This window comes from Nansenia antarctica (genome assembly GCF_963989245.1).
Source record: "Nansenia antarctica genome assembly, chromosome: 4".
NCBI lineage: Eukaryota > Metazoa > Chordata > Actinopteri > Argentiniformes > Microstomatidae > Nansenia > Nansenia antarctica.
In genome coordinates, this window is record NC_137689.1 from 69,692,304 (window position 1) to 69,710,526 (window position 18,223).

The 18,223-nt window shown below is 46.2% G+C and overlaps 1 protein-coding gene across 1 annotated transcript; it reads right to left on the reverse strand.

Annotated features, from left to right (window-relative positions):
- Positions 1–2,114: 2,114 nt before the first annotated feature.
- Positions 2,115–17,621, reverse strand: pkn3 (protein kinase N3; the record flags this gene model as incomplete). The annotated part of the gene is made up of 22 exons (XM_080529658.1): positions 2,115–2,315; positions 3,245–3,325; positions 5,266–5,373; positions 5,975–6,117; positions 6,684–6,760; positions 6,844–6,906; positions 7,433–7,609; positions 9,086–9,177; positions 9,275–9,344; positions 9,495–9,565; positions 9,939–10,041; positions 10,521–10,719; positions 11,244–11,319; positions 11,881–12,024; positions 12,511–12,620; positions 12,872–13,054; positions 13,197–13,419; positions 14,103–14,260; positions 14,770–14,899; positions 15,480–15,634; positions 15,979–16,255; positions 17,550–17,621. 22 exons carry the CDS (start codon positions 17,619–17,621, stop codon positions 2,115–2,117), a joined length of 2,913 nt encoding a protein of 970 aa, XP_080385784.1.
- Positions 17,622–18,223: the final 602 nt, after the last annotated feature.

The window sequence follows — 18,223 nt, forward strand, 5'->3', positions numbered from 1 at the left end:
GCGTAAGTAGTGGGACAGGGAAGCATTTTTTTAAAAACATTTTGGGTTCTATACTCCAGAGATTTCTATTTGAAATCAAACAATTACTATGAGGTTAAAATAGATTCTCACCTTACATTTCTAGTTTTTGGTATCTTAGGAATATTGTACAGAACTTTATAGCAGAGATATATAAATGAATAAAAAGGTGTATTCCCTAACTAAATGGTTAGCTTGTCACGTGTGCAAGAGAGAGCAATAATTGTAATATCAATTTATATTTTAGTATTGGAAAATCTTTATTGCTTCCAGGTGTGAGATTTAAAAATCAGTGACTTTTGATTTTATAAAAATGATATGTTCGGTCTTGTAAAAGTGTTGACTTCAGTGTGAGCTGTTTTTGAACAAAGTAATAAATGCAATAGTATTCTGTCATGCAATATGTTTTTTAAACTGTAGTATTAAATCAATTGAATTCAATGTTCTGTATTACAAATGGTTTTATTTTTAAATGCATCCATTCACATCATTCCAGTCCAGTAAATGCATGCATTTATATAGTCCTTTAGGTAGTGTAAAGAAATAAGGATTGGTCTCATCTTTCGACAGTGTTGTCATAGTAATTCACACCGTAACTTACCTAGTAGTAAAACACTTTATTTATTTTACATACAATATATGGATAGCATCATACTCACTGTGATGGAATGCAAAATTCGCCTTATGAATACTCTTTTTACTTTACTGGCAAACATTTGTGTCCTAGTTCCTTTTGTATTACCTCATAATAAACTTCCTCATGCCATTCACTGTCTTTCAACAGCACAAGATTAGACTAGCAATGGGTTGATTACACACAAACAGATGGTCACTAGCAATGAGTTGATTACAGACAAACAGATGGTCACTAGCAATGGGTTGATTACAGTAAACGGGCAGTGTTTTGAACCACCTAACCTGTAACCTGTAATCAGAGGTAGTTTAATTGTCCCAGCAGATGTACATTATCTTCAATCATCCAGAAAGCTTTTTAGGAGAAGCTATCAGAAACTATGGCAACAACTCAAGTCACATGCTTTTGACCAATCAAATCAAGACTCCCTCCCTTATGCTATGATTGTCTAAAACCATGGCGATATCAACGCTTGTGCATAAGGATAAAAAAAGGCGATTTTAGAAATGCATACATTTTTATTACCGGTATCTTCAAATCCCCCAATTACTAGACCACAATTGAGTGAAGGCATCATTAATAAAATATTGCATTTTATATAAAATATGCCATGTGTAACTAAATCAAACATTACAATCAAACTTTAGGCCTATCAAAACTTCATCATCATTTCCCATCGATGACATTTCGCAACACATGCTATGACAAATGTATTTTACTGTTTCATGGTTTACGACAACTTTTCATTGTTTAAGACAAGTGCATAGTATGACAGGTAGTATGTCAGGTGGTGATGCTGGTCTCAATGGCTGCTCAAGTCAACATGGCTGACACATCCCTCATTACTCTATGGATTGATCTGCATTCATCTCCTAACTTACAGCTTGCAATGTGAACACATTAACTTACATCAGGAAGACAAATGGGAGACAATATTCTGGTTGACACAAAGACAACTGATCCTTTCTTCAGCACCGTATAACAGACGTTTTCATCGGTCTAAAGTGCATAGTCTAAAGTGGTAGTTCGGTCTAAAGTGCATAGTTCAAAATGGCAGATGTTTTCATCGGTCTAAACAGTGCATAGTTCAAAATGGCAGACGTTTTCATCGGTCTAAATAGTGCATAGTTCAAAATGGCAGACGTTTTCCTCGGTCTAAATAGTGCATAGTTCAAAATGGCAGACGTTTTCATCGGTCTAAATAGTGCATAGTTCAAAATGGCAGCAGACGGTCCTTCAACAACTGGGACTGGTGAGCCTGAGCCTTACCTAGGAACACCAGGAGGCTTCAATGGAGCTGACCGGTGTTCATTCAACCATACAAACCTGTTTACAACGCAGCAAAGGGAGTAAGGAACCAACTTCAGTTGTGTCGAGCTCCTGTCCTGCCCTCCAGTCTGCCTGTCTGTCTGTCCTGCCCTCCAGTCTGCCCGTCTGTCTGTCCATCAGTCGGTGTTTGCAGTTAGGACACTGAGGAGAAATCAAAGTCTGCAAAGATCTCCTGCTGGTCGGCGGTGAGGAAGTAGGGCGTCTGCGGGGGGGTGAGGACCGGCTTCAGAGACGTGAACTCCTGGTCGAAGTTGCCGACGTCCGCCGGGGCCTTGATGGACGGGTAGAACGGCGGCTTCACCTCCTTGGCCAGCAGAGCCTTCCAGTCCATGCCCTGCGTTGAAGAACATGTAACATTAAACACATTTTTTTCTGAGTGGGGCAGTCCCACTCATATTTTTCATTTTATTGGACAGATATAATGAAGACAGACAGGAAAGTAAGGAGAAGAAGGGAGGGCATGTCAGCAGGGCATGGGCCGGATTCGAACCCATGCCGACATGGGCATATGTGTGTGCACTGTAGGCTGCGGTGCTAGACCACTGGACCACCCCAGGCCACAAAAACACTATTTTTCTAAATATTGAAATCAATAGGCATAGGCGAATAGTGCAATTCCATTTGTAATTATTTTGCTACGCCTCTTCTGACGTTTTGTTTGCGGTAAACGGCTATTGACGTTGTATATAATTTCAGCATGGCTGAACGCACCTTTTAAATCAATCAGATTGTACCAATCAGAGTTGCCGGCTCTAACCGATGTACATACGTATGTGGTTAACGAACCTTTATTATCTTAATAAACTACTGTAAATCCCTGGGTGTTTGACATGACCGAATGGCCAGACAGAATACAGCTGCCTTCTGACCCGTTATGCCTGTGCCTTTTCTACATGGCATCAAAACAACAACATAAAAGTGAAGTGGTGCGCACCAGCTTACCATGTAGACAATGTACGGCACCATAGCAACTAAGCATCATTTCGACTGAACATTCCAATGTCAGTTGAGTGGTTGTTCATAAGGCTGTGAGCTAAAACCTCCAAATGGTACACCACGAGATTTGAATGGGCATGTCCGTTCTACACATGCTATTTCTATGAAAGGATCTTGTAAGTACAGCAGTGTCCTCTTTCTTTAAGATGAGAAAGAGTGACAGAGAGAGAGAGAGAGAATGAAAGAGAGACAGACAGAGAGAGAGACAGAGAGAGAGAGAGAGAGAGAGAGAGAGAGAGAGAGAGAGTGTGAGGGAGAGAGAGTTACCTGGAAGAATCTGTGTTTCTTCACTTCATTGGCATCCTGCTCTCCTGCTCCCAGTCTCCTCTCTGGGTTCTTCTGCAGCAGCTACAACATAGAGTTTGACACACCTGTACTACGTCTATGGGAGTCTGACACACCTGTACTACTTCTATGGGAGTCTGACACACCTGTCCTACTTCTATGGGAGTCTGACACACCTGTACTACGTCTATGGGAGTCTGACACACCTGTCCTACTTCTATGGGAGTCTGACACACCTGTCCTACTTCTATGGGAGTCTGACACACCTGTCCTACTTCTATGGGAGTCTGACACACCTGTACTACGTCTATGGGAGTCTGACACACCTGTACTACGTCTATGGGAGTCTGACACACCTGTCCTACGTCTATGGGAGTTTGACACACCCGTCCTACTTCTATGGGAGTCTGACACACCCGTTCTACTTCTATGGGAGTTTGACACACCTGTACTACGTCTATGGGAGTCTGACACACCTGTCCTACTTCTATGGGAGTCTGACACACCCGTCCTACTTCTATGGGAGTTTGACACACCTGTCCTACTTCTATGGGAGTTTGACACACCTGTCCTACTTCTATGGGAGTTTGACACACCTGTCCTACTTCTATGGGAGTTTGACACACCCGTTCTACTTCTATGGGAGTTTGACACACCTGTACTACTTCTATGGGAGTCTGACACACCTGTCCTACTTCTATGGGAGTTTGACACACCCGTTCTACTTCTATGGGAGTTTGACACACCTGTACTACTTCTATGGGAGTTTGACACACCTGTCCTACGTCTATGGGAGTCTGACACACCCGTACTACTTCTATGGGAGTTTGACACACCTGTCCTACTTCTATGGGAGTTTGACACACCTGTCCTACTTCTATGGGAGTTTGACACACCCGTTCTACTTCTATGGGAGTTTGACACACCTGTACTACTTCTATGGGAGTTTGACACAGCTGTACTACGTCTATGGGAGTCTGACACACCTGTCCTACTTCTATGGGAGTTTGACACACCTGTCCTACTTCTATGGGAGTTTGACACACCCGTTCTACTTCTATGGGAGTTTGACACACCTGTACTACTTCTATGGGAGTTTGACACACCTGTACTACTTCTATGGGAGTTTGACACACTTGTACTACTTCTATGGGAGTTTGACACACCTGTATTACTTCTATGGGAGTTTGACACACCTGTACTACGTCTATGGGAGTTTGACACACCTGTCCTACGTCTATGGGAGTCTGACACACCTGTCCTACGTCTATGGGAGTTTGACACAGCTGTACTACTTCTATGGGAGTCTGACACACCCGTCCTACTTCTATGGGAGTCTGACACACCTGTCCTACGTCTATGGGAGTTTGACACACCCGTTCTACTTCTATGGGAGTCTGACACAGCTGTACTACGTCTATGGGAGTCTGACACACCTGTCCTACTTCTATGGGAGTTTGACACACCTGTCCTACTTCTATGGGAGTTTGACACACCTGTACTACTTCTATGGGAGTTTGACACAGCTGTACTACGTCTATGGGAGTCTGACACACCTGTCCTACTTCTATGGGAGTTTGACACAGCTGTACTACGTCTATGGGAGTCTGACACACCTGTCCTACTTCTATGGGAGTTTGACACACCTGTCCTACTTCTATGGGAGTTTGACACACCTGTACTACTTCTATGGGAGTTTGACACAGCTGTACTACGTCTATGGGAGTCTGACACACTTGTAATACTTCTATGGGAGTTTGACACACCTGTCCTACTTCTATGGGAGTTTGACACACCGGTCCTACTTCCATGGGAGTTTGACACACCCGTTCTACTTCTATGGGAGTTTGACACACCTGTACTACTTCTATGGGAGTTTGACACACCTGTACTACTTCTATGGGAGTTTGACACACCTGTAATACTTCTATGGGAGTTTGACACACTTGTACTACTTCTATGGGAGTTTGACACACTTGTACTAAGGCAGCAGGGGCATGTACCTTCTGGATGATGGACACAGCCTCAGGCGACAGGAACCTGGGGTAGCTCACATCATCATTCACAATGCTGTCAAACACCTCCTCCTCATCGTCACCAGGGAACGGAGACTGCCACAATCATGAGGTGAGAGAGATAAAGGCCAAAACAACACTAAACATTCACTTGTGTCCATACCCCGGAATTACAAACATCCATTTAACTCATTTAGGGTGAATAAAGTTGCCCAAATTGTCAACATTGCCACGGGTGGCTTTATTCACCAAAAATCCATCAATTATTATGCTTCATTTTGTAGCCAATCAAAGCATTGTTGCTAGGTAAATACCACATAAAACACGTGGCACTCTAGGTGGTGAGTTAATGACAAATTCAGGTAACTATAACCATATCCATGACCACCTATACTTTTTAAGTCATTCCTGGGGGAATTGTCTCATGACCAAATTCAGTACCTGTGCAATAGAAAGAAACGCAACAAAAACATTTTCAACCTACCAATCATATTTGAACCAAAACTGTTGTCATTGAACACACACTATTTGGTGTGTTTACCATTTCTGCTCTGAAGGTGAAGGTAGTCCAGACCAGATGTCCTCCTGGTTCTGTATTCATGTCTATGGTCCTGACCTCTGACCCCTCCCTCCTGGTCCTGTATTCAGTTCTACGGTACTGACCCCTGACCTCTGCCTCCTGGTCTACGGTACTGACCTCTCCCACCAGCATCTCGTAGATGAGGATTCCGAGCCCCCACCAGTCCACAGAGCTGGTGTAGTTGCTGTCCGTCAGGACCTCGGGGGCCAGGAACTCTGGCGTCCCACAGAAGGTGGAGGTGCGGTCCCCGTGGCCCATGCCTGGAGGCCCAGGGAGACGGGAACAAATGGAAACAAAAGCCTCACTGTGTAGCATCAATTAAACAAAGCAAAACCCATGCCAAATATTACCCTTCAGAAGTGTCTTCCTGTAGGCTGAATTAAAGGCGATATGGGATTCGAACGACAACAAAGCAGTCACCTCCCCGCCCTATTCGGTTGTTAAGTCTGACGTCACACGTGACGTTTAGCAATTTCCGGGTGCAAATAAAACAAATCCAGAGTACCAGTGTACTAAAGCGGTAGAATGACAGTTCAATAATTTTTTAGACTCGGATCTATTCATACAACAAGGGACACAGCACTGCAGCATTTCGAAGAGAGCGCCTCAGCCAACGTTGGACCCGGAAACACGTCACGACTTAACAACCGAATTGTTTTATATAAGCAGCTACGTTTTTGTGTAATTTGACATGAATAAGTGCAAAAAAACAGAAAACCAAGCAAAACAAATAGATCCTATATAGGCCCTATATATGTACTATAGATCTCACTTGGAATCAACCAGGGAATTGGTAGATAGGACTGGTAACTGGTAAACCATTTACCTTCCTTACACAGCCCAAAGTCTGCTATCCTCACAAAGCCGTCTGCGTCCATAAGCAGGTTGTCCAGCTTCAAATCGCTGAGACAGAAGAGGAAAAATGAAAGGATGAAATAACATGAAGTGTTATTGAAGTGACAGATTATTTGAAGACCAGACCTCACCAGTAAACTATTTTGTTCTGGTGCAGAAACTCCAGTCCAAGCAGCACACAGGAGGCGTAAAACCTAAGCAAGGAAACAAAATGGTCTATGATTATATTGATGGCTCTCTTTGTGAATAAAAGTTTTCGATTTTTTTTATGTTGATTTTCTCAGTTTTTTTCCTCTGGTCATACCAATAATTAAAAATTGTTTTCTGAGTGGTAATATCACGTGTTGTTGTGTTGACAAAACTATTTTACTATTTTTAGGACCACAAGTTGTTTAATATTATAGGCCAAGGAATTGAAATACATAATTTGTTACATAGTGTGAAAGGTTGCATCTAGAATGTGAGAATATCACCCATTAAATGCTTTAGAACTTGTTGAATGTCATGAAGACCGACAACAACTCTCTGAGTTGTTCCAGGTTGTAAACACAGTTCTCTAACGTACCTGTGAAGGTGTACAACCAAGCAGATTGCTGTTGGGTTACTGCGCAATATCTGCACGGCTGTGGTGTGGAACAATGAGAGTGTATGTATTTATGCATGTGTGTGTATATGTATATGTGTGTATGTGTGTATGTGTGTGTGTGTGTGTAAGCTTACCGAGCCTGCGTCTCAGTGAAGATGCTGGTGTGTATGTGGGTCATGAGGTCCCCCCCAGGGGAGTATTCCATTACGAAGCACATGTGGTCGGCTGTCTGGAAACAACCATGCAGGTTCACTAGGAAGGGATGCCTGGACGCATTGATCATCTCTAAGATCCTCTTCTCACACATCAGACTGTATGACACACACACACACACACACACACACACACACACACACACACACACACACACGATCAGTGGACAAGGGCAGGAATAGGTACATTGGATCATGTGTACATGTGGGGGGGACTCATCTCACCTCCCATAGAGGTTCTATAGTGTAACTTTAAAGTCCACTGATTAGACTAGTCTGTAAAAAAAGAAAGAAAACGTCCTTCTTCTAGCACGACGACCGCAAATGGCCCCAGGCCTGAACATAGATGACTTTTCCCTGCTATGAATGGTGGATACATGATTCACTTACTTAGTCAAATGTATTTGTTGTAAGTCGCTTTGGACAAAGGCGTCTGCTAAATGACAAAAATGTAAATGTTTAAATCCGGTCTCTGATCTGACCTGTCGCCTGTCCACTTCAGCTCTAATCTGACCTCTGACCTCTCGCCTGTCCACTTCACCTCTAATCTGACCTCTGACCTCTCGCCTGTCCACTTCACCTCTGATCTGACCTCTGACCTCTCACCTGTCCACTTCACCTCTGACCTCTGACCTCTGACCTGTCCACTTCACCTCTGATCTGACCTCTCACCTGTCCACTTCACCTCTGATCTGACCTCTGACCTGTCCTCATCTTCCCTGTCCTCATCTCCCTTCACTGGCTCCCAGTGAAGAAGAGTGAAGTTCAAAATCTGCACCTTTGTTTTTAAAGCTCTCAACAGTCTCGCCCCACCCTACATCAAGGACCTCCTGGACCAGTCTACCTCCTCAAGGCCTAGACCCAGGCTCAGGTCCGACGCCCAACTCAGCCTGAGGGTCCCACGTACCAACCTCAAGAGGAAGGGTGACCGTGCCTTTGCGGTGATAGCACCGACCCTGTGGAACGCGCTCCCTTCTGCCATCGAGTTTGCCCCCACTCTGGACTCCTTTAGAGCCAAGTTAAAAACCCACCTCTTCCAAAATGATATTCCCTAAGTCTACTCCCTATTTGTTGTGAATTGTATGCCTGAGATTTACGTTTAAGTCGTCTGTGTCTGATTGCTTTCTGTGTTCCTTGTCTTTGTCTTTATCTGTTCCTTTACCCGGGCTGCGCCCCGGGCCGATGTAAAAGGTGGATGGGGGGCGCATTATAAATAAAATGAACAATTAACAATTAACCTCTGATCTGACCTCTGACCTGTCCACTTCACCTCTGATCTGACCTCTGACCTCTGACCTGTCCACTTCACCTCTGACCTCTCACCTGTCCACTTCACCTCTGATCTGACCTCTCACCTCTCACCTGTCCACTTCACCTCTGATCTGACCTCTCACCTCTCACCTGTCCACTTCACCTCTAATCTGACCTCTGACCTGTCCACTTCACCTCTAATCTGACCTCTGACCTGTCCACTTCACCTCTGATCTGACCTCTGACCTCTCGCCTGTCCACTTCACCTCTAATCTGACCTCTGACCTCTGACCTGTCCACTTCACCTCTGATCTGACCTCTCACCTGTCCACTTCGTCCCGCGTGACTATGTCGCCTTTCTTCAGGGCTTTAATGGCGTACAGTTGGCCTGACTTCCTGAACTCCGCCAGGAGAACCTTGGGGAGGGTAGGAGGGGAGGAGGAAGAAGGATTGACCAGGTGGATCTGATGGAAGGTTTTCCCGCTGAGGTAAGAGGTCCCCTCGTGACTATACCTTTCCAAAGTGCCCTCGTCCAAGAACTGAGATGCAGGTAAAATCTTTCATCTGCATTCCTTCTTTCCTCCTGACAGAGAGCAAAAAAAGAGGAGGAGGGCGCATGAAAGATGAGGAGAGGGGTTAGGGTAAGGTAACCAACACCACCTCTAGTCCTGGGGGGGCTTAAATAATGAGTGAATACTGGTTACATGCACAGGGTGGAGGTGGGTCGACTTACTTCGGAGTAAGGTCAGTAGGTCTCCCCTTGGAGAATTGGCTGCTGTAATCCTTTGAATGGCCTTTCGAGAACTGACCAATGGGAGCGTAGAAGGGAGAGAGACAGGTCAAACACTTCCACGGAAGTATATATACACTAACATCTTTATTAATTAATTAACTTGAGTTTGAAAAACACACTTTTAAATAAATAATTAATAAATAAATAATTATTATTATTATATCTGATACTCCTCTGAGTAGAACAACAGAAAAGTCTCTGAATATTGTAGAAGTGTGACTCCAAGGAAAGGAAACTGGGGAAGTGGGATTTTTGTAATAATATTACTAATTATTAATTAACTATTAATAATAATATTATTTGGAAAAACATTTATACAAATAAACATGTCTGCCATTAAAGTGAGCAGCAATATGTTCAAAGAATTTCCTATGTAGAACTTACCACAGAGAGAGGGGTTTCTGGTGTGGGGGTCTTGCCCATGTTGTGGCGCGGGGGTTTGGTTGGACGTTCTTCACTGAAGTTGAGTTTCACCACCGGCGACGGTCTATAATATTCAAATCATGAACAAATACAAAACAAACATATAAAACATGTTCACAGTTGCATTGTATCGATCTGAACTACACTCTATTCTATCAAGATTGGGTCACAAGACCTACAGTATATTTAACTGTTGCTTTCACTATTTATCACACATTATTTACTGCATGAAAAGATGGGTGTCCAGAATGTTTACAAAAATTGCTCACATCCATGAAATGGCCGTTTCTTGGCCTTGAGTGTTCATCTCTTCAACTCACCAACTGTCAAAAAGTTCTGGAACACTCACCACCTAGAGTGCCAAGTGTTTTATGTGGTGTCTACCTAGCAACAACACTTTGATTGGCTACAAAATGAAGCGTCATAATTTATGCATTTTTCGTGAATAAAGTCAGCCACTGCATGGCACTGTAGAATGTTGACAATCCGGGCTTTATTCACCCTCTGCGCTGAATGAGTTAATGAACCTGAGTGACACCTCACCCTAGCAGATGAGGCGTGGACATGGCTGCCTTCTTCTCCATGGGAGGGGGGGAGGTGACTCCCAGGCCTGCGGGAGGGGGGCTCATCAGCGGGGGGCTCATGGTCGCTACGGAGCTACAGGGAGGCAGGACGCTCATCATCAGACGACCCCATGTGGCGAAGTTAATGTTCATCTGAGTCGCCCGCAGGAAGTTCTTCCCTGAGGAGACAGGAAGTACAATAGGTAGTCGTTTACAGAGGAGACAGGAAGTAGGTAGTCATTTACTGAGGAGACAGGAAGTAGGTAGTCATTTACTGAGGAGACAGGAAGTAGGTAGTCATTTACAGAGCAGACAGGAAGTAGGTAGTCATTTACTGAGGTTTTGGAACAGACAACAAACCCATGGCAGAGTGAACTGTTAACTGTTGTTACAGGGAGGGAACCGCTTAGGTTGTGGGTTCGATTCTCACTGGGACCATATATACTGAAACATGTATGCACTTACTGCAATGCAAGTCGCTTTGGATAAAAGCATCAGCTAAATGGCATATATTATTATATTAATCCTGAGACACAGTTTCATGTGTTCCAACAGTCAGGATTTCACTTCCCCTGTGAGTGATAACTATTAGCCTATTGAGTGATTTGTCTGTGAGTAGTTAGATATGCACTTTTTTCTAATAACATACAGTAGTAAGCCCAACAAAAAAAGCCAAAAATGCAGTGGTTGGTTGGGAGCGTACCTTTTTCTTTAGGGAAAATACGCTTTTGACGTTGCAGTTTCGGCTGCCGCTCAATTATAGGGTTGATGAAGGTCACCTACAAATACATTGACACAATAATGGTGATTGTGTTATTGTAGAACATCGATATTGCATGTGTGTGACAGCAGCTGGTGAAAGCGGGACCAAGTCGTCCGACTAAAGAAACCGACTAAATGTTCAGACTTTTATTCAGAAAAATGTACGGTTGGCGACTCGTTCCCACTTTCACCAGTTGCTGTCACATTATATGGTGACTGACTGTGATACGGTATTATACTTGATGTTAACATGGTGTTGGGAGAGAGCAGGGCTTCTGGCACCCCATTAACACGACAACCCTGAAAAGTGAAGGTTCGTAGTGAAATTTTTGGGAGATGTGAGCAGCGTGTGCAGTGTGTATCTCCCACGCTGCTCCACAGTCAGAGAGGTCAGAGGTCAAGCCTGCAGCATCTCTTCTAATCGCCAAGCATCTATTATTCTAGCATCTATTATTCTAGCATCTATTATTCTAGCATCTATTATTCTAGCATCTATTATTCTAGCGCCACGGCTTTCTGCAATGAACACACACAGTTTGTGATTAATAGGATGGTTGTGTCCCCCAGTGACCTCTGACCTCTGTGAAGAGCATGCCCTGGGGCTCCAGGGCCAGACACATGCTGTGGCGCTGGTTGTCCAGGAAGTCCTCCAGACGCAGGAACTTGACGGCGCACAGCGACCTCCAGTCCCTCCAGAACACCCCGACTTCCAGCTCTCTGGACTAGGAAGGGGCAGGGCATCAGATGTTACACAGACGCACACACACACACACACACACACACACACACACACACACACACACACACTCATACTTCCACCCCCACCACCACCCCCACCCCCCTCCTCCACAACACACACACTTTCAAAACTCTGATGTTTTGAGCATCAGAAGAGATGGAGACAGATTTGATGGGATAAGGGACTGTCTCGAATTGATTCCAAACAAATGCCCTCTCTTCCCTCAACAAGAAAAAAAAACAACCTTTTTCTCTGCTCCAAACCCCCAGCCCGTGGTTTCATCCCATGGTTTAAGTGCAGCCCAAAAACAAGCGCAGTACAAATCCGCTTTGATCTTTCGAGATTCACACCAGAAACCCTGGAGGCTAAACGTTCGGGGCTGACAGCAGTCTTAAACTTGAATCATGAGCACAATGATCCACTTTTCAGGGGAAAAGTACGGCATTAGAGCAGAGGAAGAGCCACTGACCCGCTCCAGCTCGATGCTGAAGCTGTGGTTCCAGGCCTCCTTGCCCAGGGACCTCCAGGGTGTGCAGCCCACCATCCTGCTGTCCACCTTCAGCACAGCGCTGATCTCAGCTAAGAGAAAGGCACAGTTATGGTGTGTCAAACCTGAGATTTTCCAACTACCCCTTCATTCCCTTGTGTCTCTTAATCTCAAACAGGAAATACACACAATATTTGGACATATTTATGCTTATTTTTGCATACAAAACCCAAATTCACACCAAATACTCCGTTGACCTCTATCTATCTATCTATGCATATTTCAAGTAAGGACACATTGGTGAGTAAATCACAAATCTAGGGAAAAGTTTGAAAAGACTCACTGGAGAGCTCCTCCGCCTTATGTGCCTTCCCGTTGGTGCTGCGTCCTGATAGTCCGGTCCTGATCCTCAGAGCCTTGCCCTCCACGGGGCTGCTGGGCGTGGAGGTGACGCTCGCCACGCGACACCGGCCCGGCACCGCCTCCAGCAGCTCCTGGCAGCCCATCAGACGCACCTCCAACCGACCTGACGGGGGGGGGGAGGGGGGTTGACGGGTTGGGGTCAATTCCATTTAAAACGTCTAATTTAAACCTTAAATACAATAAAACGCCGCCGCCTGGAGACATCACCGCGGCGACGCCGAGTCACAGGGTTGTTTGTTAGTTACCTGTGAGGCTGGCAGGCTTGAAGAAGGAGGAGGAGCGGGAGCAGGCGGAGGTGAAGCGGGCTTCTCTCTGCAGGCCGGCGGAGGGCGAGGTGAGCCCGGGGGTGAGCTCCTCTCTGATGGCCGCCCGTCTGGGATGGTCCAGGGGAAGCTCGCTCAGCCGCTGCTCCAGAGACAGATGTAGCAGGTCCAGCTTCTCAGAGGACTCCTGTAGGCGCCCCTGGGCCTGTGGAATATGGAGAGAGAGAGAGACACACTCACACATTCATTGCTTTTTAGCTCGAAGATGAAGATAAATACAGCGATTGAATTCACCGTTTCGATACAAATGTTTCACATCTCACACAAACACTAGGAAAGAATGTACCGCTATGTTGCAGCCTTAACAGCTTGCCTTGTGTAAAAACAAAAAGGTACCCGTCCCTCTCCCTCCCTCCCTCCCTCCCTCTGTCTCCCTCCCTCCCCTTGTCTCTCCCGCTCCCCCTGTCTCTCTCCCTCCCTCCCTCCCTCTGTCTCCTTTCCTCCCTCCCCCTGTCTCTCTCCCTCCCCCTGTCTCCTTCCCTCCCCCTGTCTCCTTTCCTCCCTCCCCCTGTCTCCTTCCCTCCCTCCCCCTGTCTCCTTCCCTCCCTCCCCCTGTCTCCCTCCCTCCCTCCCCCTGTCTCCTTCCCTCCCTCCCCCTGTCTCCTTTCCTCCCTCCCCCTGTCTCCTTCCCTCCCTCCCCCTGTCTCCCTCCCTCCCTCCCCCTGTCTCCTTCCCTCCCTCCCCCTGTCTCCTTCCCTCCCTCCCCCTGTCTCCTTCCCTCCCTCCCCCTGTCTCCTTCCCTCCCTCCATCCCTCCCTCTCTTCCCCTGTCTCCTCCTGTCTCTCTCCCTCTCCCCCCCCCCCCAGTGCACCAGCGGCCGGTTCCCACCTCTGCCAGAGCGCGGCGGTGGCGGTCCGGCACCTTCCGTCCCCCCAGCTGCCTAACCACGTTCTTGGCGCCGTCGGCAACGGCCGCCTCGATCTGCAGGTGATGACTCAGCTCAGCCAGACGCAGATCCACGGGGCTGACGGTCTCAGAGGGGCGGCCTGGAGAGGGGGAGGGAGGGAGATAGGGGGAGACAAGGGGAGGGAGGTAGATAGGGGGAGAGAGGGAGGGAGGGAGACAGGGGAAGAGAGGGAGGGAGGGAGACAGGGAAAGGGGGGCAGGGAGGGAAAGAGACAGGGGGAGGGAGGGAGACAGGGGGAGGGAGAGAGAGGAAGGGAGACAGAGGGAGGGAGGGAGGGAGACCGAGGGAGGGAGGGAGGGAGAGAGACAGGAGGAGGGAGAGGGTCAGGGGGAGGGAGAGAGACAGAGGGAGAGAGGGAGGGAGACAGAGGCAGGGAGGGAGACAGAGGGAGGGAGGGAGACAGGGGGAGGGAGGGAGACAGGGGGAGGGAGAGAGAGGGGGGGAGGGAAACAGGGAGAGGGACAGGGGGAGGGAGAGAGACAGGGGGAGGAAGAGAGACTACATGTGAGCAGTTACATATCCACTAGGGCTGTCAAATCTTCCATACGGGGAGTTTCAACACCTGTTAACATCTCATCTGTGCCTCACCCTCTTGATCTGTGGCTTCCCGTTGCCCTTCTCTGGCCTGGGTGACTTTAACTATTTGCATGCGGAGCAGCTCGATCTTGGTGCGGCTGTCCTGTAACATCTGCTGGGCCGTGGATAGCATTTTACGATCCTGGGAGGAGACGAGCACAGCACAGGCGACGTGGCTCAATAAACCTTCTTTCTCATGACTAGGGCTAGGTGAAATTATGATATTATTGTTATTAGCGATACGAACATTTTATATATCTTGCTGATTTCAGCATTATTTACATTGTATTAATTGTTTAAGTTATGGTGGCACTGGTCACCAACTGACGCCAAACTTTGACACCTCCAGATTCTTGGGTCATTTTTAAGAGGGCGGACAGGGCCGATATGGGTGTGTTGTCGCCACCTTGTGGTGGCTTTCGGCAGTACTTCACACCATGTGTCATGCTGTATATACAGTATGTATGTTATGGTACATGTGGGAATACGGTACATGTGGGAAAACTAGGGTTAGAGTTAGGTGCTAGGGTGCTACGGTTAGGGTTGGGGTTAGGGGTAGGGTTAGACATGCCAGCATGTACCAAGTCGATGTTTTATGCTGCCGTGTCCCTGGAAATGCCAACATAAACCGTATTCCCACAGGTACCGTAACCTATATCCACTAAAAAATAAAGTTACGTTAGGCTAGACAGAACATACAGGGGGGGGGGGGGGGTCCAAACCTTGACAGAGTTGTTGGTGTAGGTCTGTATGATGTTCTCCGCCCCCTGCTTCACCTTGGTCTCCATGGTGAGCTGCTTCTTCAATGTTCGGACACGGCCTGCTCGCGGGGAAGTGCACTCCTTCCACTGACACGGATCAGGTGACGTAGTGTCATCTAGTTTACAGCAACAGCAAAATATAACAGGCCAATGAATGGGGAGGGAGGGTGGTGGAGGGATGGGGGGGGGGAGGAGGGATGAGAGATGGGGGAAGGGAGGAAGGAGGGGTGGAGGCATGGAGGGGTGGAGGGACGAAGCGATGTCCAATATGCAAACAGCTCCACTACGGTATGTCCCTTGTCCTCCAATGAGCAAAGTGGAGCTTTCTCAACATGGCCTATTCAGTGATCTATTAAAATGTGTAGAAGAATCCCTTGCAAACACTCATCATGTCACCACAACCATGACCCCGACCATCACCATCGGCGTCAGTGTTTATCGTCACCATGGTTATAACCACCTGTGGGGCTCTCCCTCTCCGTGGCCATGGCCCGGGCGTTGAGCTCCTGCAGCTCCCAGTGCAGCTGCTCCAGCTTGCGGCTGGACACCCTCAGCTGGCTCTCCACGTCGGCCGCGCCCTTGCGGTTGGTGAGGGCCCGCCGCAGCCTCTCGGCCGCCTCCTTGATCTTGAGCTCCCGCTGGATCTCCTGCCTCAGCAGGGTGCGGGCGTCCTCCAGCTGCTGCTGGAACACCGGGTCCAGGATGTCCCGCTCCGCCAGGCCCCGCACGCCCGCGTTCTGCGGGAGAAGACGGTTAAATATCGACTTTTGGAGTACTGTGAATCATGGGATAAGTAAGTGCTTTACATAGTAGAGATTGAGAACATAATAAAGAAAAAACATAATAAACGTAATAAAAGAGCGAAAGTCATAGCAGGTTAAAATAGGCAAAACAAGTGAAAATAAGAACAAAATAACAGACAACAGGAGTACAACAATATCAACAGGACACAGAAAGACTGGCTTTTGGGTAGATGTTCTTGTGAGCGCCAATACATGTACTTTTAGTACTTTAGTAAAAATCGCCTTTTACAACATTTATTGTATTCCAAATTAACGTACACATGACTGACCATGGCAAAACCTGGGCCATGACAGACAGACGTTGCTCCCGACAACACAGCAGCAACTTAAAGTCTCCAGCCCAAAATGGGAATGGGGTAGCATCACTCTCCACTGTTGTTTTAAAAAAAAAAAAAAGGCAAAAGCAGTGATCAAATCTTTCCAGAGACTTTACGTCTGGTGTGAGATATAGGAGAGACGTTCACACTGGCACTTGTCAATCCGCCTAGGGTTGAGTCCCAGAGAACGTATTGCTTCTGCTCTCATGGCACTCTGTATTTCTGCATGTCTGCACGCTGGTGTTGTGCCGAATTCTCACTCCCCTCGCTTCCTTTCAATACAATAGTTTACAGTAATACATTTAGGTATTATATTATTTGCTCTTGGAATGTATTGGTCTGGAAAGATTAACCTACATTATTAAAGGCAAGCGGAAAGGCTTTGACAAGCTGTGGGAACCATACATGAAGAACATGTAGGATAGAATACTTTATAAAAAGTGGAGGAAAGTTTTGTTTTTGTTTTGTTTTTTATTCAATCCAAAATTGATGCAGGTTGTGTGTGTCTATGTGTGTGATCTTTGTTATTCTATGTTTCTCTTTCTTTGTCTTTTGTTGTTTTTTCTTTGATGTTGGTAGCCTATATAAAAATGATAATAAAAATATTGTGAAAAAAAGGTATTATATTATTTAATAATAATCATCATCATCATCATCATACTAATAATGTACGCTATAACATCCACGACAGCACTTAAATACTTAATAGTTTACAGTAATACATTATGTATCATATGACTTGATAATAATAATAATAATAATTTGGACAACCTCTTGGTACATTAGAAAGCACATGCTTGTAGTTAAAACAGAGAACAAGCGATCGTATATTTTAGGCTGTACAGTGTACACGTTAGGTCAGGACAAACTCAATGCTCTCGTCGGGAGAATCTGCGGAGAGACATCGGCACCTGCACCCCAGGGTGTGGTTGGCTGAACACCGTGACGACGAAGCGCAAGTGGAATTGCGACCCGAGTGCCATGTTTGCCATGTTTGGAGTTTTTGTGGCTTCGTTTAAGGACGATTAAGTTAATCTGTATGGATATTAAAGCAACTCTTTGGATATTTCGTGGTGCCGGAGAAAATCTCAGATGATTGAGAGTAGGCTACGTGGACAAAGCTAGGATAAGTGATACCGAAACAGGTAAGGTCACAGAATGCTGAATTAAATCGCTCCGGCCAGCCTTTATCTCATGGCATGTGTTACCCAAGTGTCAACTCTGTTCCCTGCAAAAATGTTGCTTAAAAGTCCTTGTTTAGCTGTTACAAGTATATCCCCATGCATGTTTGTAGAGAAATCTGAGCTCCATTTGTCAATATAAAGATTCTAGCATTTCTAGAACTAGTCATTTGGATCATTGTCATATTTAGATTAAAAAACGTTTAATGTATCTAAAAATGTAGCATTCATCAGAAACATGCAATTGAATACATCTCGGATTAAAATGAGAATGGATCCATAACAAAGTTGACAATGTGGTTATTGTTTCAAGAAAGTGCGCATAATTGTCTTAAATGTTTCTGAAATGTTTCCAATTCGTGGAATACTATGGACCTGGCTGCTCAAAATTGGAACAACAGTTT